Here is a 25,454-nt window from a genome sequence, read left to right as displayed (position 1 = left end):
GAAAGGACCGAATAGCACATTATATTGTCTCCAGTAGTGACCGCAGCCTACCCAGGAGGTTTTGGAGGGGAGAGAGGAAAGGAAAGAAATCATCTTCATCCCTCTCAGCTCCTGGAGGGTAAAGCATGACAGTGGTCCTGAGAGTGGTCTCAACTTCCCTCTCCAACCTTTCTCCTTCCTCCACGGTGTGTCCTCTCCTGCGAGGCTGGGAGAGCCCTGCCCGGCCATCGCTTCCACTCAGGCAGTCGCCATCTGTACACCAGTGGCTCTGAATGGCACTGACGGTCTGTGGGGACGCCACGGGGGACAGAAAGCAGCAACCACAGGGGAAGCCCAGGAAGGACTGTAACAAGTATGCAGTGACGCTTCCTAATAGTTCTCTCTCAGCCTCCAACAGTGTGCACCTCTGAGACTTCCAGAGTCGGAGGTAGTAGTTATTGTCTCTTTTTTTCTCTCTCTCCACTCTCTTTCTCTCACTCTTTTTCTCTCTGTCTGGAGGTGGCTAAGGTACCTTAAGCTTTTCCATGGTTTATGTCTTTTTCTTTAAGAAAGTATGTATGTATATGTGCATGCACAAATACGTCAGTTAAATAAGAAATACCAAATTTTCATTAGAAAACACCAAAAAACCTCTTAATATTTCTCCTAGTTTTTCAGGCTTCTCCGTGGAAACTATTCACTGAATTCAGCATACACTCCTGAGTAGTTTTCTCCCCTCAAACTCCATTTTTCTTGCAAATTAGCATTCAAGATAGGAATGTCATTGCGGGGGGCTGCTTGTTTGGGGAAGGGACAGGAATGTGGAAGAAGAGTGATTCTTTTTCCCTTTTTATGGTAGACACGTAACCACACAAGCCTTGTACTTCCAAACATGGACATTTAATTCAGACAGATTTACATAGTTTCTGCTTATTATATATTCAGATTTTCATCCTCAAGTCTAAGTATAAAAAAGAAAAACATATTTGTATGAGTTTAATTTAGAGTATAGATTCAGGCATAAACTGAAAACAGTTATACTTTTGATAAGTAGTTGGCTTTCACATTGAAAACAACAAAAAAAAACCCACAGTTTCTATAACATACTATTTTTAGTCAACTCAGTGTTTATTCTAATCATTTTTTCCACATTACTATCCAAAATGGCTTAATATTTTATAAGGTGGTTGTCAGTCACATATGATAGTGCTCCTAAGCACAGCTTTGAAGAGCTGTTCTCTTTGTAACTTATTGCACCCCATTCTAAGTCTAAGCATCTTCAACTTTTTAAAAGGCAGCCGGATTTCCTGCTTTCCAAGCTTTAAAATTAAATTGATTCAAACTTTGTTGTTTTGTATTATGGAAGGCTCTGAGAGTGCTTCATGTGCTCTTACTGTCCACTCATACCAGTCTACTTAAACTTCTTTTTTTTCCCCCATAACTTGCAAAATTATTTTATTTGAAACTTCTAAGGCTGGAGAATTAGGCTACAGAGGACCCTACAAGTGCACACTTGCCTGGTGCATAGGTCTGTAACTTCTCCTTTGTCCTGAAGTACCGCACCTTGGATGGAACTCATTAGCTGATCAAAGGTCAAGTTCATGAGCTACCTGATATAGAGGAGAGAGACTGCAGAAAGACAGGCCTAGACATAAGGAGCCAGACTCCACAGTTCTGCACCTTATTTCATCTTCACTATGCAATTGATTTCCGTATGAAAATCCCTGTTCTCCAAAATCTTCACAAGATCCTATAGCGATAGACCAACATAGATTAGTGGTAGGAATGCATCCAGAACTTTCACTGACCTATGGACAGGATTTTTTGCTTTTTTTGTTGTTGTTGTTGTTTTAGCATTTGTGCTATAGAAGCAAGCTAAAAAATCGGTCAAGAAGACAGTTTGGTTTGATTGGCCAGAAATTGTACGAGAGGCAGCCTCATCCAGTGCATTTGGACGGTCCTTGCTGGTAGCCTCTTAAGCGAGTGCTTTTAGCTTGACTTTCTAAAGAAACAAGGTTTACTTGAGCATCCTCTGTCAGCCTCTGTCTTTGTAACTTCTGAACCTGGAAGCCATTCTGAACAAATATTAACACAGGAGTAAGGATTTCAGAAGCAATAAAATTCCTGCAGTGAAATCAGGTTAAGGGAGAAAGCCTACATGACAGAGCCTGCCACATCGGTTCTCCTTTTGTTAGGTACCAGAGAATCTTTGTGGGAGAGTCTTCAGAAGTTCCCTAACTGTGGGAAAGCAAAACATGCAATCAACCAGTAGACACAGTTACACTCAAAAACATTCTTTGTTCATTCTGGTGTTGTTTAGAGATACTAATATTTTCAGAAAATTTTGAAGTTACAACTATTGAATCTTAGATAATTCTTCGAAGTACACCTAGTAAGTTACATGCTAATTCAACAACTTATTTCTTCCCACACACATACAGGAGTAGCTAACCAAATAAGTGAACTTTAAAATATCACAAGCATAACACTTCCCTTCACTACAGTCTCAATAAGTATAAGGCTTACAGTTTATCCTGAAGAGCTTTTCCAGAATGGAGAGTAGAAGAAATGAAAGCTGAGGGCTCACATCTTTCATTTCATTTCTAATCAATTGAGCTCTATTGGCATGACAAGGTACACAAGCTGGACTGTATAAGATACCTGTCAAGTCTGGTTTACTGAGACTTGCAACTGGGATTTGATCCCTCGTGTTCCTGACTCATTAAAACGAGCTCCTGTTTCAGTGGTATACTGCTATAGCAGGATGCTATCTCTGCTTTCTCCTTTCTTCTTCCAACATTAAATATGCTTTTCTAAGGTGTGTTTTTTCTGTTACCTTTTGATTAAATAGACAGGTATAGTGGCTCTCTCAGAGAGAAAAACTGTCACTTACGTGGGCATGTTTAGCATCACTTAAGGTTTTCTAGGTTGAAAAGAAGTACCTTAAATTTTACCTGAAAAAGAGGAGGAAGCCAGTGCGGGTCATAGTGCATTACTGTAGTATACTGACATCTGGATGCACTGCTTAACAATCAACTTCTTAGTTTCTAAACCAGCTTAAATTACTCAGTCCTTCCAAGGTATAGCTTCAGGCAGAGCACACTGTATGAATCTAATTTTGAAGTGGCAAATGTATGCACTGCAGTAGTGAGGTCCCTATCCCAAATATTTAAGTTTCTGGCCAGCTGTAAATCATTAAGGGGAGTCTTGATTATTATTAATACCTGATCATCTGGCAGGTTGGCGCTCGAACACATCCTGGAACAATACTAAACCCACGTAAGCCACTCAGAGCTCGAGCACAGTTCAGAGGTTCTCATGTATACCACAGAGCAAATCAGACTTTACTTGCAAAAGGGGGCAAAAGTTGATTTTCTGAGTTGCTTTAGGCTGTTAAACACACAGCTAATTGTTCCATGGTGAGCAGATACTGAGTAAGATTGACTTTGGTACGGTATTGAGCTTGTCTCTGCATATTCTGTAACTGTTCTATTAAGTGGTTGCCTTCTATCACGCTTTGAACAACATAAAGAGATACTTACTCCTAGGAATACTGCAAAACACGTTTTCTCTCAGGAAGAAGTACTATTTTATATTTTCCTTTCAGTGTGACCAGGACGGTATGGAATTCAGATAATAATTTGCCTGTGGAGGTGCATATGTCACTTCATTCAAATGTGTGGGAAGTACGTATATATTTGAGAGAAAATAACTTTTTTTTCCCGAAGCAACACTAACTGTTTTCACAATCTCACCAAAAATATGTATTTACTTCTTACTATTTGATTCACAGTTGTAATGCGTAAGATTATTTTTATTTACATTTTCTTTTTAATCAAACACATTTGTTTGCTGTTATGGCACCACTTAACAGAATTGAGTTGCTGTAATTGTTTAGTTATTGTTGTTGAAAAAGACCATTGAAGTTGATCTTTGATGTTAGTAGTAGTGTTACGTGCTTTATGGAGGAAAGGGGGAAAAAATGGGGAAAATTTTGGATATCAGGGCCTATCCACACTGGCCATGAAATTTAAACAATAAAAATCAATCCCTCCCTCACAATATGAAACATATGATTGTGCAAGAGTAAAAAGCCAACAAAGTAAGCTTGGATATCTCTGAAAACGAGGGAAAGGAATTGGGGTTGTTATTCAGTGGGGGAGGAGAAAAACAAGATTATAGTCATGTTTAGACTTAGATTCTGGGTTTTGCAATCAAAAAGTTGTGCAAATTGTTCTCTTTATTGAAACTGTTGAAAATTATATGTAAAGGGAGCTGTATATATACATTCTTATAAAAGCCTTGGCTTGAGTGGAGGAGTTACTCCCTGTATCTGCTATAGTGGAGAACAAATTGGGGGCAACCATCCTCATGTAAGTTCAATATATTTACTGCAGAAGTCTTTTTAAAGGGTAGTTTGGATCAGATTTATGAAGACAATAGGAATAAAAAAGACTAAGTTCTGTGAATTGTTTTTTAGTAATCTTACATTGTTTAATTGTTATTTACATGGCAATGCATGTATTATATTAATGATGTTAATTGGTTGAAATATTTTTCTGACTACAGAGCTTTTCCCAAAGGCTTCTGGTGCCTATACCCGTTTCTGCTTGTATGCTATTATATTAGAAGAAACTGAAGTTTTTGTGAGCCTGAGTGAGTCTTACGTATAAATTGTTTCAAGTATAAGGATTTGTAGTCATTTTAAATGCAAGTCAGTGTCAGACACACTTGGCTTTAGAATTAAAGTGCTGGGGGAATTTCAGCTGTCTTATTTCAGGTACATTGTGAGTGATTTTTAATAATTATTCTTAATATTTAAAATTCTTGTTTAAGTATCATATCAAATTACAAATTATAGTTTATGCAAACTATTTTACATAGTAAAGTATTAGTTTCAGCTAATTGGGTTTGTATTTTCCATGCTAAACAGTATATGAAAAAAAGATTAAGATGTTTTTTCTTTTAAAACAGTGTCAGCTAAAAATTAAACATCACAATTTTCACCACTTTTTTTTCCTGAATAATTACCAGTAGGGTGTAAAATTAAATTGCTCTAGTTGATTGGATATGTTTTCAAAGTATTTGTCCCAGCTAGTATTTTTCAATCTGTAAGTAATCACCAAAATATTATTTTAAAAGTTGGACTTTAAGTCTGCAGCAGGTAAATCACTTGTTTTCACAATTCAGCATATAAAAGCATATATCTTATCCTACTTAGGAGTAATTATGCCCAATCATCTTAGGAAATATACCTCCAGTGTAATTTTCAGGCTCATAAATGTAACACATCTTTAGCTCTTACGGTTAAAAAAGACACTTTATGAAAATGAAAATGTTTGAAATAACAGTTCAAAATACCACTCTTTTGGGGCTTTCCTTAAGGGGTGTCATTTTACTGGTATTGCTTTAGCAGATAGATAGCAAACTCTTTCACCTGATAGAACTTTTCGCTTGCATTGATTTCTTTGCTTGATCTTGAAAAATACAAGAACTGAAATACAAGAGCTGCACAGAAGAACCGAAGTCCCTGTTTAACAAAAATTAACGGAGGGGAGGAGAGAGATTACGTTCTGCTTTTGTTCACTGGGACCTTCTAATCCCACAATCATTTACTTTTGGAAAGGAAATATTATTTTTAAAATGCATAGGCGCAGTAGCGTTTATTTTAGAAATGTAAATCACATGTGCCGACCACAGGGATCAGGCAAAGCGGAAAATTCTCCATTTGAGCAGATTACAAGACGTGTGGCTCTGAAGTGATTTCTGGTCTGCTCTTAAGGCCAGAACTTCTTTCTCAGGTCGCTGCCTCGCTGCTGTGGGCCGCCCCGAGCGCTTCAGAGAGGTTGGGAAGAGGCAGCGGAACGATCCTTAAAAAGAGATGCCCTTGCTCAGAGCCCCAGCAGCTGGCAAGCGCTCCAGACGCGCGTCCTCCCCACAGACCCCCAGCTCTTCGGTGAAGCAGAGCAGCCACAGGTTGCCTTTTCCCCCGGAGCTGGAAGCGAAGTGCCTTCGGCCTTGCCGGTGGCTCTCGATCTGCGCCGGGGAGCGCCCGGCGGCATCCCCGGGGGCCGGGGGCCCCGGCAGCGCAGCCCCGAGTGCGGGCAGAGCCCGCTGCGCTGCGCTTCGCTTCTCGGCGGCTGCAGCCGCGCTGGGAATGAATATTTACATCCCCTGCAGAAGCGCAGCTCGCCGCCGCAGAGGGGCCAGGGTGAGGCTGGTAGCCGGAGCTCGTTATCTTCCCCGCATGCGAATGAGCCCGTCCCGCGGCTCTTGGCTCAGGTGTGCCCGGCTTTTGTTTCATTAGATTATCAATTGGGTCTGGGAAGGGGACCCAAAGCTTCCCGGTAGCTCGGTGCCATATGGAAAATCTGCGGTATTTTGATTATGCTCTATGTAAACATTTTAATATCGGATCCTTAAAATCCAGAGACTATCCCAAAGGGGATTAAAACATAATCCTCTCTCTCTATAGCTGCAGTGGATTAATTTCGTATTCTCTCAGTGGCTGGCTTGCTCCCTGAAGGCTACAACAAAAAGACTCAGTGCTCCTTAAACATGCTATGGAATTGGAAGTTGTAATTGGAGATTTCCAAAGGACAAGTGTAAAAATGACACGCTGTTAATACCGAATATTTTTTCATTTTGTGCTTTCGGGGGAAAAAAAAAAAACCTGCGAAGATTTTTTTTAACTTTGTTTGAACACCCCCTCCCCCGAAGTCCCCTAATTTGACCGCCGTTTCTTATGCTTTCTGCTTCTTTTTTACCAAAAGAGAAAAGAAAGAGAAAAAAAAAAATACAAGCAAACGTTTTCTCATCTGGAAAGTACAATAACGCTTATTCTTTGTCGCCTTTTAATACCTCTGACATGTTTACATTGCAACAAATCTAGGGTGTCATCTGAGCAGAACACAGGGCAGATGCCAAGGTACCGGTCTGGGAGCTCGGAGCGTTTTCTCGGGAGGAGAAGGAGGAAGCCAGGAATCCCCGATTTCCCCTGCATTCAGTAACGGGCTACGAAGTGAATGTCCCCTTTCCCTCCACCTCCGCCCCCCCGCTGTTGCAGCTCTGCCCCCTCCTCCAGCACGGGAGTACGGAGCGCATTTCGCTAGCACACCCGCTAGCCGGGGCGCACCTATTGTCTTCTCCTGGATGTCAGATTATAGGGTTTGGCCTTTTGACCATTAAATAGCGGCGGCTTTATTTTTATTTTAGCCACACAGCACCAGGGAAAAGAGGTAATTGGATTAAATTGATGGTCTTCCTTCTGGGATTCAGCAAAGCCCACAAACGCCTCCTTAAGATGATAGAATATCGGGTCGTTTCCGAGACGCATCTTCCGAAGGCGCTTTTCTTCCCGCACAAAGGCCCGGGAGCCCCTCACCGTGCGCCGGGCCCAGCGGCGGCTCCCGGCCGCGCTGCGGGGAAGGGCGAGGGGAGGGCTGGGACGCTCTGCTTGAGAGGGCAAGTGCTTCTGCAGGGCAGGGGGCCGCTGTCTGCCCAGACCCCCCTTCTGTAAACACAAAGAAAGGGGGCCTGGGGAATAGAAACCCAAATCCACTTGTAATCGTACAAGAGGACCGGGCGTAATTACTTGAGCAACCTAGATGAAGATTGATGAGGCTTTAAAGCGGCGTTTCGGATCGATCACCTTGCCCTTTGGAGCCTGCAGCCGGGCTTCCCCGGCTCGGCTCGGCTCGGCTCGGCTCCTTTCTCACCGCGAAGGGAGGGAGAGAAGATGGAGGCGAGACGGGGAGAGCAGCAAAGCAAGCCCGGCGCATGTGATTCCGATCAGCTGACTAGGGTCAAGAGGCTACCCCGGTTTATTAGGAGATGGAAAACAATAAAATGAAAGAAAATAGAGTTTGTATCAATATTATCCAGCCCGCCACGCTGGGCTGCTGAAAGCTGTCACTGAAACCGTGCGGTTTAGCTTCCCCTTGTACACACGGGAACCCGCGCCTTCCCCTTTATTTATTTTGCAGCGCGAATGGCAAAACATTGTGCAATAACGGGCTCAAATTGGGTGTTACAGTGAAGTAAAACATTAACAACATGACAGCTAGATGCGCCGATACAGGGCTAATTTGGGCTAAGTGAGGAATCTGAAGTGTGGCTTGCAAGGTCTGGTAGTAGAGTGTGCGTGGGGTGCGGGGGGAGGGGGAAAGGTTGCCTCCCTGCCCGTTAGCCTTGGTGCGGGGGGAGGGGGAAAGGTTGCCTCCCTGCCCGTTAGCCTTGGTGCGAGCAGGAGCCCAGGGCTCGCCTGGGCCGCGCCAGGCCCCGCCGACAGCCGCTGCCTGCGTCCCCAGGGAGGCGAGCGGCTGGGGACGGCGGCTGGGAGCGTACGCGGGCACTCCCTGCCCCGGGAGCAAGGTTCTCCTTCTTGCAGGGGGCAGTTTTCACTGCGTGAAGCAACCTAAAGCCTTAGCGGTCACGGAGGTGATCGGTCTGCCGCTTTCTGAAAGGTGCCTCGGGCAGATGTTGCACCCAGTTCCTCAATTCCGAGGCTCGTATTATTTGTATGTCAGACGTGTGCTGGTGCATGCGTGTGGATGCGTGCGTTTATATACGTGTATACAAATGACCCGACACGCTTTCGCAATAAAATCTAGAGGAGTGCTTCATATTTAATCTTTTCTTTCCATTAGAGCAAGTGGGCTTCCTAAACACCGACACGGTCAGCTTTAACCGTAGCTTGCATTCGTAATGAGGATAAGATGGTGAAAAAGTGACCCCCTCTTGTCTTTTGCATTAAAGCAGAAGTTTGTTTTTTTTTTTTCCTGATTGAAAACCTAACAATTTGTGCGGAGAAGGCTGCCTTTTACAATGGGTTTTCCCCATCCCGTCTTTTCAGCGCCCGTTGCAAGCGTCTCGTTAAGGAACACATTTGAGCGAAGTGTTGTTCCAGTCCTTTTAAAAGGATTAAGCGGCAGCAAGTTGAAATCAAAATTATCTTGCCGTAAATACATTTAACGACGCTAGCCTTTGTGTGCGTGCGGTATTGAAGTAGGTTTATTGGGGTGAGAAAAAAAAAAAAAAAAAGAAAAAACAAAATCTTTCGTCCTACTTTTCGAAGTTGAGGTCAGGAGGCAGAGTTAAAACCCATGCCCGCAGGCTTCGCGGGGACGGGGCGGCGGGCAGGGGCTGCGGGGCCGCTTTGCCCGGCCGCCGCGGGGACCCCTCGCTGCCGGCTCGAAGCTGCGTGCGACGAATCGCCGCTATCGCACATAAACAGCGATAGTGTTAACGAGGAGCAAAAGGGCACGAAAAGAGAAGGGACCTACTTCTAAGAGGCAGCTATTTTTCACTCTAACCCCTCGGAGTTTCGCTGCTGGCTGATTTATCTCGCAAGCCCGGAGCTCACCAACTCGCTTCTGCCCCGAGTGCGGAGTTCAAAGCGCTGACCGCGGGCAGGGGGGGGATAAACACGGCGCTTTACAAACAGAATTTTACGAGGGGGCTCGCCGGGCGCTCTCTCGGCGGAGGGAAGGGGAAGGGCCACCGGGGATGGGCCCAACCTGACGCCGCTGCCCTTGCCTTGCAGGCCCCGTGGTCCTCAGCACGCCGGCACAGCTCATCGCCCCCGTGGTGGTGGCCAAGGGGACGCTCTCCATCACCACCACGGAAATCTACTTCGAGGTGGACGAGGATGACCCGGCCTTCAAGAAGATCGATCCTAAGGTGAGTGAGGCGAGCGGGTGGCCCCGGTCCCGGCCCCGGTTCCGTCCCACGTGCGCCGGAGCCGCCCCCTCCCTCCAAACTGCGCTCCCGCCTGCCGCCTCTCGCTGCGTTTTATTTAAAAAAAAAAAAAAAAAAAAAAAAAAGGCAGGGGGAAAAAAAAAAAAGCGCAATGTATTAATGATGTTAAATCCTCTATTACGGCAGCGTGCGCGTTTTCCAACAGCCTTTCCCTCGGTGCCTTTGTATGAACGTGGTCAGATTTAGTAGTTAAGCCAATTGCTCTGAAATCCCTGGAGGGAGCAGCAGTCTGAGCCCGCAGCCTTCGCGAGAGGCAGCGGAGGGTTTTACCCCTTCCGAGGGTGTCGGAGAATACCGTTATTTCAAGAACGGTAGTTTCCATGTAAGAAAATACGGCGCATTTGAGTAAACACTGCTGAAATGCAAGTTAATGCTTATTTTTCTGGGCGGGGAAAAAAAAAAAAAAAAAAAAAAGGAAATAGGCATGTACCCAATACTTGATTCCTGGGAAAGCTCTGGGTTTTTTTTTCTGAAGTCGTTTACTTCTACCAATTCCCCAGCGCCGCCCCACCTCCCCCCCCAACCCCCCCCCCCCAACCCCCCGGCTTCCGCGAAAACCTCCAGCCCAGCCGCAACAGAGCAGGGGTGCGTGACTTGAGCAGAAACCTTTGCGTGGCTTCCTCCCCGCGGGAACGGAGCGGGGGGCTGCCACGAGGGGAGGAGGGGACATACGGAAGGGACGTGTGCTACAGGGCGCTCCTCTCGCCTGCATCTCTTTTTATTCTTATCTCTGTTGCTTTATTTCTTTGTTATTGCGCTGGAAAATGTTAGAAGAGAGAAAATAGGGGAGGTACTTTTACGAAGACCTTTGGGGAGGGGGGGGGGGTGTCTGCAGAACAATCATAAATAATTTCCAAGAAAAATGCTAGCGACCTCGTCTGAATACGTTTGTAATAAGGTGATCTCTCTTTGACGAATAATTTCTCGAACTCGGAACTTTCTTCGCAGTGCTGAAAAAAAAAAAAAAAGATATTCTGTCACAATCTCTGGGTATAACGGTTTCGTTAACGTGCACCCACTGAAAATAGTTGCTGGTGGGTGTTACACAGGCGATCGGCCTCTTTCAGCACTTGTTGACTGTTAGGGTACTAAACAAAATCCGCGTTGTTATTTTGCGTTTTGTTCTTAAAGCCGCGTTACAGAAATGCATACGGAGAAGGACCAGGCGTTGCAATACGGATAGGCAATTTTGGATCACTTGCAGTTTTGTAGACACGCACATGTTATTCCCTCTGAATGCCCTGGGAGCGCAGGGGCTTGATTTCTGGGAGTGCAACTGGCGATCTTATCCCATTCATAACGGATTTGTAGGTCAGAAGTAATATTGTTGTTCACTTTATTGGTGCCGGCTTGAACCTTTCACCTATAAATTTTATTTTCTTCTTTATTACTGCTTGCGCCAAAATGCTACTTTTATCAGGCTCACTCCTTCTCAGCACACTGACTGCTTCAGGGATATGTTGTGTTTCTTCAGCTTTGTTCAAAACCGAGCAGAAACACATCAGCGCCGTGTAGCAAACCTTTCAAAAATAGATTTCTTTTCTGACGGCTGAAAAAGTGTTACTGCATTAATAACTACATCGGTGCCTGACAGTCGCTGATGGTCATCCGGAGCTAAATTCTAATGTGTTTGTACCACCAATATTTCCCTGTGCTACAAAACTATTCAAAATGCAAAATCAGGCGACTGCCCTTAAGTTTTCTGATTTAAGCAACTACCAAGAGAAAGGCAAAATTCACAAAACATAGCTGCCTCTGGTTTTTCAAGTAGAAAACTTGATCCGGTATTGAAACGCTTACCCATATGCATTTTACTTCATTTATTAGCTTGTAATTAAATAAATCAGCAACAGAAATTAAAATCTAAATCACAAAAGGTAATTATCCAGTGTATTTCAAGTGCATTTTCAAATATATAATTCCAATATTCAAGCGTTATTATATAAGCAGAATCCAAATTTCTTTTGAATATATTTAAATAACATTTCAAGTATATTTATGGAATGTTAGAAATAGAACAAGCAATATATATGAAACGAAAAATGTAAACTTGTTAAGTTCAGACACTTCAAAAGACAATTAACAAAAGTACCATGATAAAATCTACCTTTTTAAATGGTATCTTCGCTTTAGCAGGAAATGTCCTTGAAGTATCCAAAATGGCAATTTAACTTCTGTTCACCAAATCACAAAACACCAACATCCACAATTTCAAAGACAATGTGAGATCACAATATTTGATACAAATTAAAAGGTACATTAGGGTTTGTTCAGGTGGCATATCCAAATAGCTTTTACTCACAGAGGATTTACATAAAAAATACCGGGGGTTTGTTATAATCCATTGGTACCGTTTCTAGGCAGAATGGTCACAATCATGTTAAATTACGGCCAATTTTGCTTTCCGGGTAACACACTTTCTTTTTTCCTTTTTTTTTTTTCTCCTTTTTTTTTTTTTTTTTTTTCCACGGGGAACTGCAAAACCGTGACGAAGATAGGAGGAACGATACTTGCTGTTCTTACTTGCTTTTCTTTGTGAAGAGCCTAAGCTATATTCCTTTTTAAAAGGGAATATTATTCGCATTGTCAAGTGGAAATATTTGACTTTTCGAACAGGCAGCTTAAACTTCACGGGGAAATAAGCAGATTTATCGGTCGGGCCGGTTTTATAGTTACCCTCTAAAGTTTCTCCAAACTTTTCGGGTTGGTAAGTATTTCCCTAGCCAGTCGCCACGTTTGTTTGGCCGCGTTTTCCAGGGCCGAGTGAGGTTTGCCCTGAAAGAGGTCTAAGTTGGGCAAGAAGTAATGCGGGCACCTCCTGCACTGGAGGCAGGAGATGAGCTGCAGTAAAATCCCGTTGAGCCGGTCCCCCAGGCACGACTCGTCCCAGTCCGATTCGCGGGGATGCTTTTCGCATTCGTAGGAAACCAGAGTCTTCATGTGATAATTATTCAGGGGCTGGCCCGGCAGCTCCAGGTGACGGTCCCGCAAGGTTTTGAGGATGGAGAGGCATTTCTTCCTGCAGCCGCCCATCTGCAGTCTGTTCTCGGCTTCCGCGAACTGCAGCACCCAGGCATCGCTCTCGGCCGAGCTCTGCTTGCCGGCCAGCGAGTGGCACTCCTTGGATAAGAGGTTGAAGCCTTCCGCCTTGACCTCCGCCACCCTGTTGGGTCCCGGCCAGGGGATGTGGGGAAGCGGCCAGTGGGCAGCACTCCGCGGCCAGATCCCCGTGCATTTGAACGCCGGAGTGATCTGCACGACGTACCTATCCCTGATTCTCAGCTTCACTTCGCTGGTGTCCGCCACCATCTTTACCACGTCTCTGTAACTGCACTTATCCACGGCTTGAGCCACCAGAGTCTGAAATCTGGACCGGATTTTGCGAGCGGAGAGGTAGCCAGACGCCGTGATGAACTCCACCCAGAGGGACATACTCCTCTTGCGCCCGTCGCTTAACTTTAACACAGCGCAGCCCGGCAAGGAGCCGTCGTCCACGAAGTTGAAAACCCCCATTTGGTTCAGATACAGCACGACTTCAAACTCCGTGGGGGAGATGACTTCCAACCCCTCGTAGCGATTGTCCATCTCGTTCAAGGAGCTGATGAAGCGAGGCTCCTGCACCTCCACCTCCTTCAGCACGTCCGACACCACTTTGCAGACTTCTCGGATCGTTTTGGCGATGGCAGCTTTCCTGGCTTGGCATTTCTCGTTGTAGTATTTATTCAGATGATACACCAGCTTGGCCTGGGCCGCGATCATGTTGGGGCAGAGATCCGGGTTGTATACCGGAGTCTCGCAATAGGCTGTGGGATCCAATGCGGCTGCTAAGGCTGGAGCCAACTTCAGAGGAGAAACAGGCTGCCGCACTCTGAAATGTAACAAATGTTTTTCAAAATGCGCTGGGGCTGCTGCTCCTCAGATGCTCTCTTCCTGCTTTTTTAGATCAGCCGTCTTGAAGTGTGTGTGGCGGGGGGGGGGGGGGGGAGCGGGCGGGGGACTGGAGGGGGCGATATTTTTCCTCCCCCTTTTTTTAAAGGGTCCGTGAGTGAGAGGAAAGCATCGAGAGCTGCACCTTCCCCAGCAGCAAGAAAAACAAAAGTTGCACTGAGACACAGCGAGGCTTCCAGTAGTCAAAATAATAAAACCTCTTCGTATTTATTTATGTTTTCCCGTAGTAATCACTGTGTGTGTGCAGGGTGGTTAATCAGATGGTGGAAAAAGTGCCGTGTGTGTGTGTATATGTCAGAAGAAGCTGGCTGTTGGTTTGTATAAGAGCCCAGATGCACTCGTGTGGAAATTATAAAGGCAGGGCCAGGCAGGCGGGCGGCCAATCGCCACTGGGCTCGTCACTGCAGCCTCTTTCAGCTCAAACCCGGCTAATTAATCCCTCTCTAGGAGATAGATATGTATACACAGACACACACACACACACACACACGCACACGCAGGCACGTACAGAAAGGTAGAAGGTTACTGGCAGAAAAACCTCCCCGGTCATCTGTACGCTCGGCAATCAAGAGCAATCGTTCTCCTTTGGGTGTAACTTGAAGGGTATTGACGTTTCGCAAGGACTTGGCAAAACTGTGCCGCCCCGCACCGAATCCCTGCGTGCCGCCCCACGGCCGGGACGCGAATGCAGGTGTATTAATGGGCATCCATCAACTAGGGAGCTACAGACCGGGCTCGCTCTTGCAGCGGCAGAGACGTAAATTCATTAACTCACACTTGGCGTCACATCACGCTGTCCTTTCCTCCTGATAGTTGTCTGTAACTGCAAGCGAGAAGTTGTTGTGGTTTGGTTTTGGGTTTGGTTTTTTTTTTTTTTTTTCCTCCTCTCGCGAACCGGGCAGTGAACAAGGCAGCAGATTCACGGCAAATTTAGTGTCCTTTGGAATAAAATATTACGCAAAAGTCCACGATCTGTATTGTTTTAAAAGATCTTCTGACGGGCTCTAATCGATTTTGAGGTTTAATGCATTTCGGCATTGTCTCTGCCTTGCTTTTTGTGTTTGTACCTTATGAAGGGAGAATCAATCGCTAAACGTATCTGTCAGGTCTTTTTCACGGTCCCTCCAGAAATCAAGTAGCAGATATGAACGGTAAATCTCATCTGCCAATTCTTAGCTTCGTTTTTATATCCCGTATAGCGCTCCGATGCGTTGTGAAGAGTGGATGTTCAGCTGCTTTTTGAGACGCACTAGAAGTATCTATTAATTTCAAACCTGGACGGTTTATCGTATAGCGAGCTCTGCTAGCAAGCTGCGTTTAGTAAATGTGCACACGGGAGGGATGCTAGCGACTGCAAACATGCTGGCATGCTACTAATGTGACAGTTTGGGGTTTCGTGTGTGTGATGTGTAATTAGCAAATTTCTCCTTCGGTACCTTAAGTGTTAGTAATCGGGACCTTTATTTGCAAATGGAGTGGCAAACTCTTCCGCTTTGCAGCATTTACTGAGCTTCACGTCAAGAGAACCCTAAATTTTTTTTTTTTTTTTTTTAAGGAAAAAAAAAAAAAGAGCAAAGCTTTTAATCGCTTGGGATCTTTAATCTACTGCCCGGTTGCTAATTCTTAAAGTAACTGTCACAGGCATATCCATCGCTAAGGAGAAGTCATTCCAGCAAAGAACGCTTCACGACATTTATTCAACGTATTAATGCGACCAACTTTATTGCACGTAGCGAAGAATTTCTGACTCTGTGCTTGGCTCGCTCGGTCTGGCGTGTGTACGGGTGCTCCCCGTGCCGCTTCCTAGGAGGAAGCTGATGCGGGAATCATTTTCTGCCCATTAGTAGAGCGGGGCTGGGGCTGCCTTGGGGCGCCTCGCTGAAAAACTGCAGGTGACAGACGGGTCGTCCCGCAGCAGCTTTTCTTCTCCTCGGCCGCAGCCCCCCGGCCGACGGCGGAGGGGCGGCCGCTCTCCGGCTGTTTCGGCCGCAGAGGCGCTCGTTTCCTCCCGGCTCTTCTCCCTCCTCCGCAGAGGTCTCCCGGCCAGGCGGCGGGCGCCGGGCGAACACCCGTGGCTGCCCCCGGCCGCGGCGGGTCCGGTGGCGGCGCCTCCCGAGCCGCCCCCGAGGAGCGCAGCCGCCGGCCGCTGCCGCCGTCCCCGCCCGGGGTCCGGGGCCGCCGCCTCCCTCCCCCGGGAGGGCCGGCTCCCCCCGCCTCCCCCGAGCAGGCACTTACGGGGGTCCTCGCTGGCTCCGAGGGGACAGGCGGGCGCCTCCCCGCCGCCGCCGGCCCCCGCTGCTCATACCGGCGGCTGCCCCCGGCTGCGCGGGGAACCTGCCGCGGCGGCGGCGGCGGCGGCGGGGGCCGGGGCCGGGGCCGGAGCCGGGGCCGGGGCCGGGGCCGGCCCTCTCCCCCCTTCCGCGGGCTGCGGCCGCGCCGAGCAGCCGGCTCGGCGGCACCGCCGCGGGCCGCGCCGGCGGGCGGGGAGGGGGAGGCACCTCGGCGGCCCGGCTCATCCCGCCCCACTGCCCCCGCCGATGGGGCCCGGGACGACCCCCGCGCCCCCCCCCCCTCCGCTCCCCGCTCGCCCCTCGGGGCCGGGGGCGATGCCGGTCGCGCCCTGCCCTCGGACACGGGCGCGGCTTTGGCCGAGGCAGGGCACGGCTGGGCTGTGCGGGGGACGGAAGAGCGGCGAAGTTGGGTCCAACTCCGGCGGGCGGGTCCCGGGGACCGCCTGGGGCGGGGAAAGGCCCGCGGCGGTGCCGGCCCTGGCCCTGGTCCCCGCCCCGCTCGGCCCCGGAGCCGGCCGGCGCGAAACCCCCGGCCCTGCCTCGTCGGGGGCGGCTTCTTTGCCATTTAAATAAGAAAGAGCTCCTTCCCCGTGAGGTTACATACCAGCGCCGTGTAAAAAAAAAGAAAGTTAAAGCGGGCGGACAAAAGGTTGTCCCTTCCTGCCATCTCCGCCGAGGGGAACAGCCCTTTCCTGCGCAGGGGGCACACCGGCCCCGCTTCGCCTTCTCATCGCTTCAGCTGCATCAGAACTACACGTTAAAGAGGGAAATGTTTCGGCTGATGGTTTTGTTTATTTTTGCCCCGTGGGTTTTAGCTCAGTAAATCCCGTTTCTAAAGGCAAAAGGCGACAGGTCGTACCTTTAAGCGGCCGATAGTCTCAATTTTCATAACGGGGCAGAATTAGTTTAAATAAAAAATACGTCCTATATCCTAAATCAGAGCTTTCACTGTATAATGCTAAGATTAACCTATGATATCAAGTAATGCAGGTTATTCGTATTTCTTAGATCTTGGTGGCTATAGGAAATACTAGTCCTCGCCTTGGCTGGGTGACGTTTAGCACTGAAGGTTGCTATTAACTTCACTACATCATTTCATTTTCACACATACCCAATAAACATTTGATGGTTTGAAAATTTGTGGATTTAGGCATTCAGTCAACCACTGAAATGTAACTGCTAAGGTGACCTCGTCGTTTAACATGGCAAAAAGTCGGTGGTTTGCTTTGGATTCTGAAAATTATTATCTATCTGACTATATATGATCTAACGTATGAATATTTTCGAAGCTTCTGACCACTTACTGCAGTTAGTTTTTCTCCGTAGTTATTAATGTGTCCTTCATAAATTATAAAAGGAAGGAACACCTTTTCATCACGGAGTTTTATTTTTATATGTATTGAGTTGTTCTGGAAAATTGAGATTAAAATCACCTCATTAAAATGATGATTGATCATTTGTCATGATAATGGTGCCATATGATATCGGTTACTTTTACCAAATTACTGTTTTCTAGATATTTTCCCCTAATTAGGGGGCACTATAGCAGCATTTGTTGGACTCCGCTTGTTATTTCAAATCTTTCAAACTACAGTGCCTTGTCATGTAGAGCTCATGTTAGCCAAAAAGCCAAGCGGTGTTCAAACCTTTGACTGCAGGTACTTGCCCACGCCCCCAAAATGTAATTTGGAAAAAAAAAAAAAAAAAGGAAAAAAAGAAAGTTGCCATGTATGAATTTCACCAATAATTCCTTTTCATGTGGTGAAAACTGAGTTAAAATGCACATGGAGATACACACAAAGTGCTTGCGTTGATATCACTTTATATTTCTTATTATATAGTTATAGTTCTTCCACACACAACTGCTCATGAATTTTAAAGTTTTATTTTTTAATATCTGCCTATTGCGCTAGGGAGCTAGGAAAAAAATGAAGCTGAGTTGATTAAATTATTTATCCCTACTGCTGAAGTGAGTTTGAAGGCTCATTGAATGTATCTGATTTCTTGGCTCCTCTTTCTCCCCTTCCCCCCTCAATTCATCCTGGTTATTTCATCCATATCATCCTGCCAGCAACAATAAATTTACTTTTTTTCAAGTAGGAAAACTCAACACCGATATTCGTGCCACGTTTGCTTTAAGTGTCACATTATATAAAATAGGCAGCATCATTGTTTTTTGTGATAGAAGTTGATGGTACCCGCAGTTTTCTGTATCCTTATTTGTAGTTTACTTTTTGACTACACTTTCAAATTTAGGAACAAATAAAAAGTTAAGTTTAAATGTAAGTTGCTGTAGTGTTTGCAAAAGTGCAATTTTAATGAACTTACACACTTCATTACTTAGATTTTTGGGTACAAATTTCTGTATAATTAGGTACACAAACTTTTTTTTCTGTTATCTACAGTTTTCTGCAAATGTTTTCTACTTTTTTGAAAAAATGTGACATAGGTCCTTTTTACAGTACACAAATTAGCATTCATTAATGCTAAACTTAACATGTGTGTGTATTCTCTTCCAATTAAAAATAAAAAAAATCAAGCAAAGAGTTTGCATTATTGTTGGGCTTGGGTCATCCTAGGTCTTATGGATGAACTGTTAATGCTTTAAATTCCTCTAATCTGCAATCTGTTAAGGGAAAAAAAAACCCACTAATTGATTTGTTTTCTTTAAAATGTTACATCTCAAAAGTAAACATAGAGCTTGCACAACTGTAATTTTAGCTAGAACTGCAGAAACATTCAAGCAGGAAAAAAATCCATTGAATTATTCATTTGGTTCACTTCTCCATCAGCTTCTCCAAAGCCAGACATTCCTTAAAGTACAGTGTTTTATTTAAGCAGTCCAACACTGGTTTGTTTTTTTTTTAAAGATCTCCTGCTTGGAGAACGCTCTTTTCTGCTGAACTGCGAGAGGAGTGTGGAATCAGTGGGGATTAGCGCCTTTTAATCTACTACAACTGTAGTGGGTCATCCAACACTGCAGAACTCTCATTACTCTCTCATGCTGTATATGATTAAATGACTGAAAATATTCAACGTTGACCTTGAAAATAAAGCTGTGTGTGTTGGATGAGCAGCTTCTGAAGACTTCATGTCTAAACTAACCTTTCCCCTTGGTAACTTCTAGCCCTGGAACACAATTGTCTGAAAGAGGACTAGAGCATTAGAAAATGTAAGTCAAAACTGGAGTGTGGCAGCATTTGAAATGCATCATTATATAAATTATAGCATCACTAAGCTTGTTCATGCTATGTTTTATGAGTAACCATTCAAAATGGGAGGGTGGTATGTCTTGAACATACATATTTTTGTCACTGGTGTTTTCTGTAAGCTGGTTTCATATCGACTAGCAAACTAAACTACATCATCTTGTAGGGAGCTGCTAGAGCTGTTGAAATCAGCAGAAAACATGTTGCTTAACATCTTTGAACACTAGCCTATATAAAGCTGTAAGTAAGCACCATCTTTTCATATACATTTTGTCATGTAATGTGTTTATTGCTAATTTTCATGTTGCCAATAGTTCGGGCATGTTAGGTCCCTCTAACTCAAAATGAAACTTATCCACTCCCCATTCAATGGTATGGGTATTGTAAATTACCTGTGTAACTCACTTTATCTCGATTTAGCTATAAAAAGACATGCCTAACATATTTCAATGCAGACATATTTTTTAATGTAGTGTATAGCTTTCCGATATTTTCTTTCCAAATAACAGTGAAGGGAGGAGTTGAGTGAGTTGGTCATGAGTGATTAATACGTTTCATTGAACCCTATGAAGGCCCTGATCCTGCCAATGCACACATGGTTAGCGAAATATTCAGCTGGTTCTGGTGACGTCAGGGGCTTCTTTAGGCTCACAGTTAAGTGCATGGGCAGTTATTTGCAGGATCAGGGCCAAAGTGGGATAACATTTGGAGGTTAACTTATGAACAGTATGAAATGCAGTGTGTCTTTAAAATATCTGAAAGCTCAAATAGTGCATTGCTTGGGAAATATATTTTTGGCCCAAACATCTACTCTTCTGTCAAGCAGAACTTGCCTATTAATTTCATTGTGTTTTAGCAGTAGTGTTGAATTAGCTTCTTGAGAAAGGACAGTGCTGTTTTGTCCATATTTTAACAAGATGCTCCCACAAAAATGCTTTCCCTAATGTGCCTTAAAGCCTTTACTAGGAGGGTGAGGTTATTCAGAGAAATGAGTGAAAGATTATGCTTTCAAAAATCTCAAAACTGTATTTTTCATGTACTTTTGAGTATTCAGGACTATTTATATAACTCCCAAAAGGTACAGAATCTTTTAACAGGCTTAAATATAAGCAACCTACTTGCTAAAAAACAAGTACAAACAATTGTTCATTGTTCCTAAAAATATCCTGGCTATAACTGTAATATAAACATGTCAACCAATTTATTATTTAAGGAAGAAGGGGAGAGATCTCTTCAGGAAAAACTTGATGCCTTAGAACCAAGGCCAGGTTGGATGGGGCTTTGAGCAACCTGGTCTGGTTGAAGGTGTCCCTGCCAATGGCAGGGGGGTTGGAACTAGATGACTTTAAGGTCCCTTCCAACCCAAACCATTCTATGATCTTTTGGCCTTTAAAATGTATTGATTTTCCCACCACCACTCTGAACATTTTTTCTTAGCTGGTGGAACATTGTCATTGTAGAGCATAATATTTTATCTAGGGGAGAATTGAGTCTCTTATTAAGAGGAGCAAACCACTCTCGTTCTCCTCTTACTTGGGTTTGAAAATTTAACCTGAAAATTTAATCATCCCTGGAAGTGTTCAAAAAATGGGTAGATGTGGCACTTCGGGACATGGTTTAGTCTAGTCTACCCTTGATTGGTTTAGTGTGGACTTGGTAATGTTAGGTTAACGGTTGGACTGGATGATCTTAAAGGTCTTCTCCAACCTAAATGATTCTATGATTCTATAACCTAGATCACCTACCATCCTTCCTACTTTTCTCTACCATTTTTTCAGCCCAGCTTTAGGACAGTATATACAGAACCAGGTCCTTTGCAGCATAGTGCCAGTGTCATTGAAATGAGAAAGACTACAAGAGTAACATGTAGTCTTGTAATTTCATAAATCTCCAATACAGTTGTTGAAAGAGAAATACTAGCTGCTTATGGAAATATCTGTTTATCTTAAAGGAATATTACTATTGATTTTTCTTAATAGTAGAAATAGATTTTGCCATTTGGACATGGTATTGTTTATAATAAATCAGTGCCACTGAAAAGAAGAAAAAAATTACAGTGTATCTGTTAAGGTAGTGATAATGTTCTCTCTTAAGTCTCCTTAGTTTTAGATGAGGGAAAGGAGATCTCTTTATTATTTCACATTTCTGAATCTTCTTTATTTACCATTTCAGTTGTTACAGACTAATTATTTTGTAAAATTAAAGGAAACTTCCAGGATTTTTTTTTTTTTTTGTCAACAGTGGCTTTAAAGAGGTGGATTTGTGTTGTGTGATGTACTCAAGATACATGTAAATATATTCTTTACTATTTTTTATTTGGTCATTACGGTGGTGATTTTAAAGTTCTGCAGTGTGTACAGACCTATTAAGAGAGAAGTTACTGCCATCAATACGATTCTGTCTTATTTTCAGTGAATGTTTTACCATCTCCATTTCTTGTTTTCTTCTGCAACTCATTTCCAGGAACGAACTGGCTAATTTTGACTTAAATTTTTAAAATGACCTTATAAAAAGGAACAATTAACAAGTGTGGAACTCATACTAGCGCTCTGAAGCACACAAGAATATATCACATATGCTAGGTTGTGCCGTAATGCTTGCAATTTTCAGCTACACTTCAAGAGATTGCTTCTTTAAGTAGGTAAAAAATGACGGCAAGTATGTTGGGCAACAGTTTTCTCATTATATTCTGTGAGTACATTCATTATGTATTATTAGTCCTTAATTGTAAAGGTGAAATAATATAACCATTTATCTTGGCAAACCCATTATTTATAATCCGTACCTTACAAAATTGTATGGAACTGCGTGGATGTTTTCTTCTACACATACTATTTAGATTTTTGACATAGGGGGTGAGAAAAAAACTTTTCAGGTTAAATTTATAACTAACCTTATCCACTCTTGGTAGGCAAACTGCGTATCTCGATAGGGTAAAAGAAGTCCTCTCTCCCTCACCCCTCCCTGAAATTCAGTTCTTCATTTGTTTTGTTCACCACGCTGCATTAACACAGTTTTCCCTTGTGTGCATCTGCCAGTGTACAATTTAGCCACGGGCATCTGTAGACCTTGTGGTGATCAGTATTGCAGGCAAAAGCCATATGTGTTTAAATAAAAAAAAATCTCTTTATTTCATTTGCTGTTTTAACTGGATGGATAACTTTTGTGCCTCAAGACAGAGGAAGAGAAAATACAGAAATAATTAATTGCCTCTATTCTTGAGGCAGTTTCATTTTCCCTCTCCAATATGGAATGCTTGTCAGCTTTCCTGATAAATGACTGCATGTATTTGCATAGATTTTACATTAACACAAAAATTAGTTTTATTTGTGAAAAACTAGTTTACATAATAATGCAAAATCTAGCATTATGGATTATGTTTCCAAATTTGAGATACTGTGGAGAAATGAGGTTTTTTCTTTTTTTTTTTTTTTAAATTCTCTTTGGTTTTGGGTTTTTTTTTTAATATCAAGACATATTAGTTTTTAGCTTTGTATTTTGTTTCTATAAAATTAACCAAATCAGGGTCTTTTAATGTTTATAAACCATCTCTTCAGTCTTTCATAGATGGTAATTGATGGTAGTATGAACACAACTTCTTTCATAGACTTTTACACATTCTGTTTATTAAATACACTCTTAAATATTAATACATTTGCATGGAACTGTTTTGAAAAAAAACAAAACAAAACTTGTGGCAAACTTAGCTGTTAAATACACTCTAAGAATATACTTTAAGTTTCTAATGCTGCAATTAAAATAGTGCTCCATCAGGTATTCTTTCAAAGCATAATGTACTGCTTTAGCTTGTATGCCAGTGCAGGACTATTTTTTTCCCTATATCTGATAACCTGTCTGTTTTAAGTAATTAGGCATTCCTAGCTGGAAGTAACAGTACTAAACCTCTAGTTAAAAACTCTGGTTTATTCATGATTTGTCATGTCCGTAAATAAAATTTACAAATCAATCACGCTGAAATATCTTTGAAGGAAAATATACTGCCCTAATTTTGAGCCAATTGTAGTTATTTTCAAGTGACACGAATTGGACGTTTGCTCATATAATAAACCTGGTGTCTTGTTGTCTAAAGGCAACTGTTAATTGTATATCAGCCCATTCTCTGTGCCAAAGAAAATACAGATGCATTTACTGTTATTTCATGCTGTATAACAAGAAGAAAATATTGTTCCTTATGAAGCATGCTATACTTAATGGCAACTTAAGGTAAAAGAGTGCCTTTGCCACTTCTTGAATCTGGGACACCCTAGGTGCCAGCTGTCACTGCTCAGCTAATGATGACAAATGCCCCTCTCCATGCAGATTGCAGAGCTTGCAGGCTGCTATGAAAGGCAGCCAGATTACCTTTCTTCAGATAGTAACTTAACCTTTTAAACTCAAGTGTCAGAATGAAATTATTAGCTGGGATACTTTCAATATCTGTTTCTTTGAAAAAAAAAAAGAAAAAAAGAAAAGAAGAAGGCAGTGACTTCAGCTAATACCATGGCAGCTTGAATTCACAAATTGTTCATGACTCTCTGATGTTTTAAAAATAGGAAAATGCTGCCACTGTGCCTGTGAGCACTGTATGAAGTTTGCCGGCATTGAATGCGTGAATACTGAAGCTGACCTCTTGGTTGTACTACACGGAAATGGGGCCAAGCGGGCCAAATCCTGTCCTTGCTTACATCCATGTAGTGTTACTGATGCACAGATGTGAGAGATCACAGGTTAACTGATGCTGTTTATAATAGACCTTAATTGATCTTCCATATTGTGGATATAGTCAGTTATCTCCGTATTACCACTCTAAATCTCTGAAACTCAGTCAGAGTCCACTGTATCAAAAATGGGTATTTACTTCATGAGTATGAACTCAGTGTCATGCGGTTAATGTTAAGTTACGAATTTAAATATATTCTTCAGTCAGAGTTTTGGAGTTACTTTCTCTGTTTTCTTGGAAGTAGCTAACAGATGTGAGGGTATTACATACTTCCTTAACAGCATGTGAGAAACGTAACGCAGTGCAAGCACTGTATATGCCACCTAAAGGTGTACGGTGCTTTTTGAGTGGGTACACATAGGTGTGTCTGTATTTTTATGCGGGTCTATTTGGATGTGTTTATACACTTGAATATAGAAGCAAATAGACACATGGGCATTCCTATTGCTATGTGTACACATGTGCTAGCCTATACGTGTAACATCCAAACAATATATATTTCTGTGTTTATATTAAAATACTGACATATATGAGCATGTTTAATTTGCACATTATATTTACCATTAAATCAGTCTGTACAGTAAACTGTATATGAATAACAGTTTCCTTCTGAGTAAAGCATAGGTTTATTACAGTAAAAAAGTACTTAACCTCCAATATTTTCACACGATCAAATCTCCATAGCAGTGGGCAATAATAGAAAACTACAGAAAAGGTGTGGAAAGGCATTTGGTGAGAAGGCCAGGAACACTATGATATATGGATGCAAAGAAGTAAATAACAAGAATAGGAGGAAAAAAATGTTCATTTGGTCTGAGATTGAAATGTCCCAGACAGAAAATAGTTATTATGATTGGCGGAAAGTACAGGGGGCAGAAAAAAATGAGCAAGTTTACAGAGCAAAGTTAAGATGAGATCAATGTTGCAATAATTGTAAAGTGGTTGGTTCTGTAGTAATCATTAAAGGAAAGGTAATCTGGTCCATGGACATAATGTTAATTACTATTCTTTTCTCCAGAAGAAAAGAATAGATCTGATTACTGATATGTGTGTTCTTAAAGAGCTTCAGTCGGTACTTAACTACTTTCGGTAATAGGATGTATGAAAGGAAGGTGCTGTTTAATATCATATAGAAATGTTTCCTTTTAAAGTTTGGGGGAGAGTGTTTGGTTTTGCCTGTGCATGAGTATGTTAAATTTAACATGCTGCTTTGTTTTTTCTTTAAGTCATTGTGTTCAAAGTATTTAAAACTATACGTTTCATTATTTCGAGCAAGTGTAGCACAATCTGGGAAATACAAAAGACAAAGATCTAGTGTTTCATACTCAGCTTTCTCAGCTTGTTGGTTGAATAGGCATCAAATGAAGTCCAATGCCTATACAAAAGAAATGTTCCTTGTTTGGATTTGCCCCATCTGTGTCATCTGGTGGCTTATGCAATAGGAGGTGTTATCGCATGAATCCAAATGCACAAGCCAGTTGTTTTATGGACTCTTTCTGTGCTTGGAGGAGTTTATAAGTTGCCCACTCTATTGTGTGTCACTCCCAG

General features: G+C 43.2%; 2 protein-coding genes across 5 annotated transcripts in view; one reads left to right on the top strand and one right to left on the bottom strand.

Annotated features, from left to right (window-relative positions):
- The window catches only part of NBEA (neurobeachin), a 532,307-nt gene that overhangs the window by 364,485 nt on the left and 142,368 nt on the right, over positions 1-25,454 (top strand). For all 4 annotated transcript variants that reach the window (XM_075727933.1, XM_075727935.1, XM_075727932.1 and 1 more), the window contains one exon: positions 9,524-9,660. In XM_075727933.1, the coding sequence (XP_075584048.1) occupies positions 9,524-9,660 (137 nt within the window). The remainder of the gene's footprint in view (positions 1-9,523; positions 9,661-25,454) is intronic.
- MAB21L1 (mab-21 like 1) lies at positions 12,418-13,497 on the bottom strand. Its single transcript, XM_009487841.2, has one exon. The coding sequence runs from the start codon at positions 13,495-13,497 to the stop codon at positions 12,418-12,420; it is 1,080 nt and encodes a 359-aa protein (XP_009486116.1).

Source organism: Pelecanus crispus, chromosome 1 (genome assembly GCF_030463565.1).
Source record: "Pelecanus crispus isolate bPelCri1 chromosome 1, bPelCri1.pri, whole genome shotgun sequence".
Taxonomy (NCBI): Eukaryota; Metazoa; Chordata; class Aves; order Pelecaniformes; family Pelecanidae; genus Pelecanus; species Pelecanus crispus.
This window is presented reverse-complemented; position numbering and strand designations above follow the sequence as displayed.

Bases quoted from the DNA above. Each gene is read 5' to 3' on its own strand.
- MAB21L1 (XM_009487841.2), bottom strand. From the start codon at position 13,497: ATGATCGCGGCCCAGGCCAAGCTGGTGTATCATCTGAATAAATACTAC.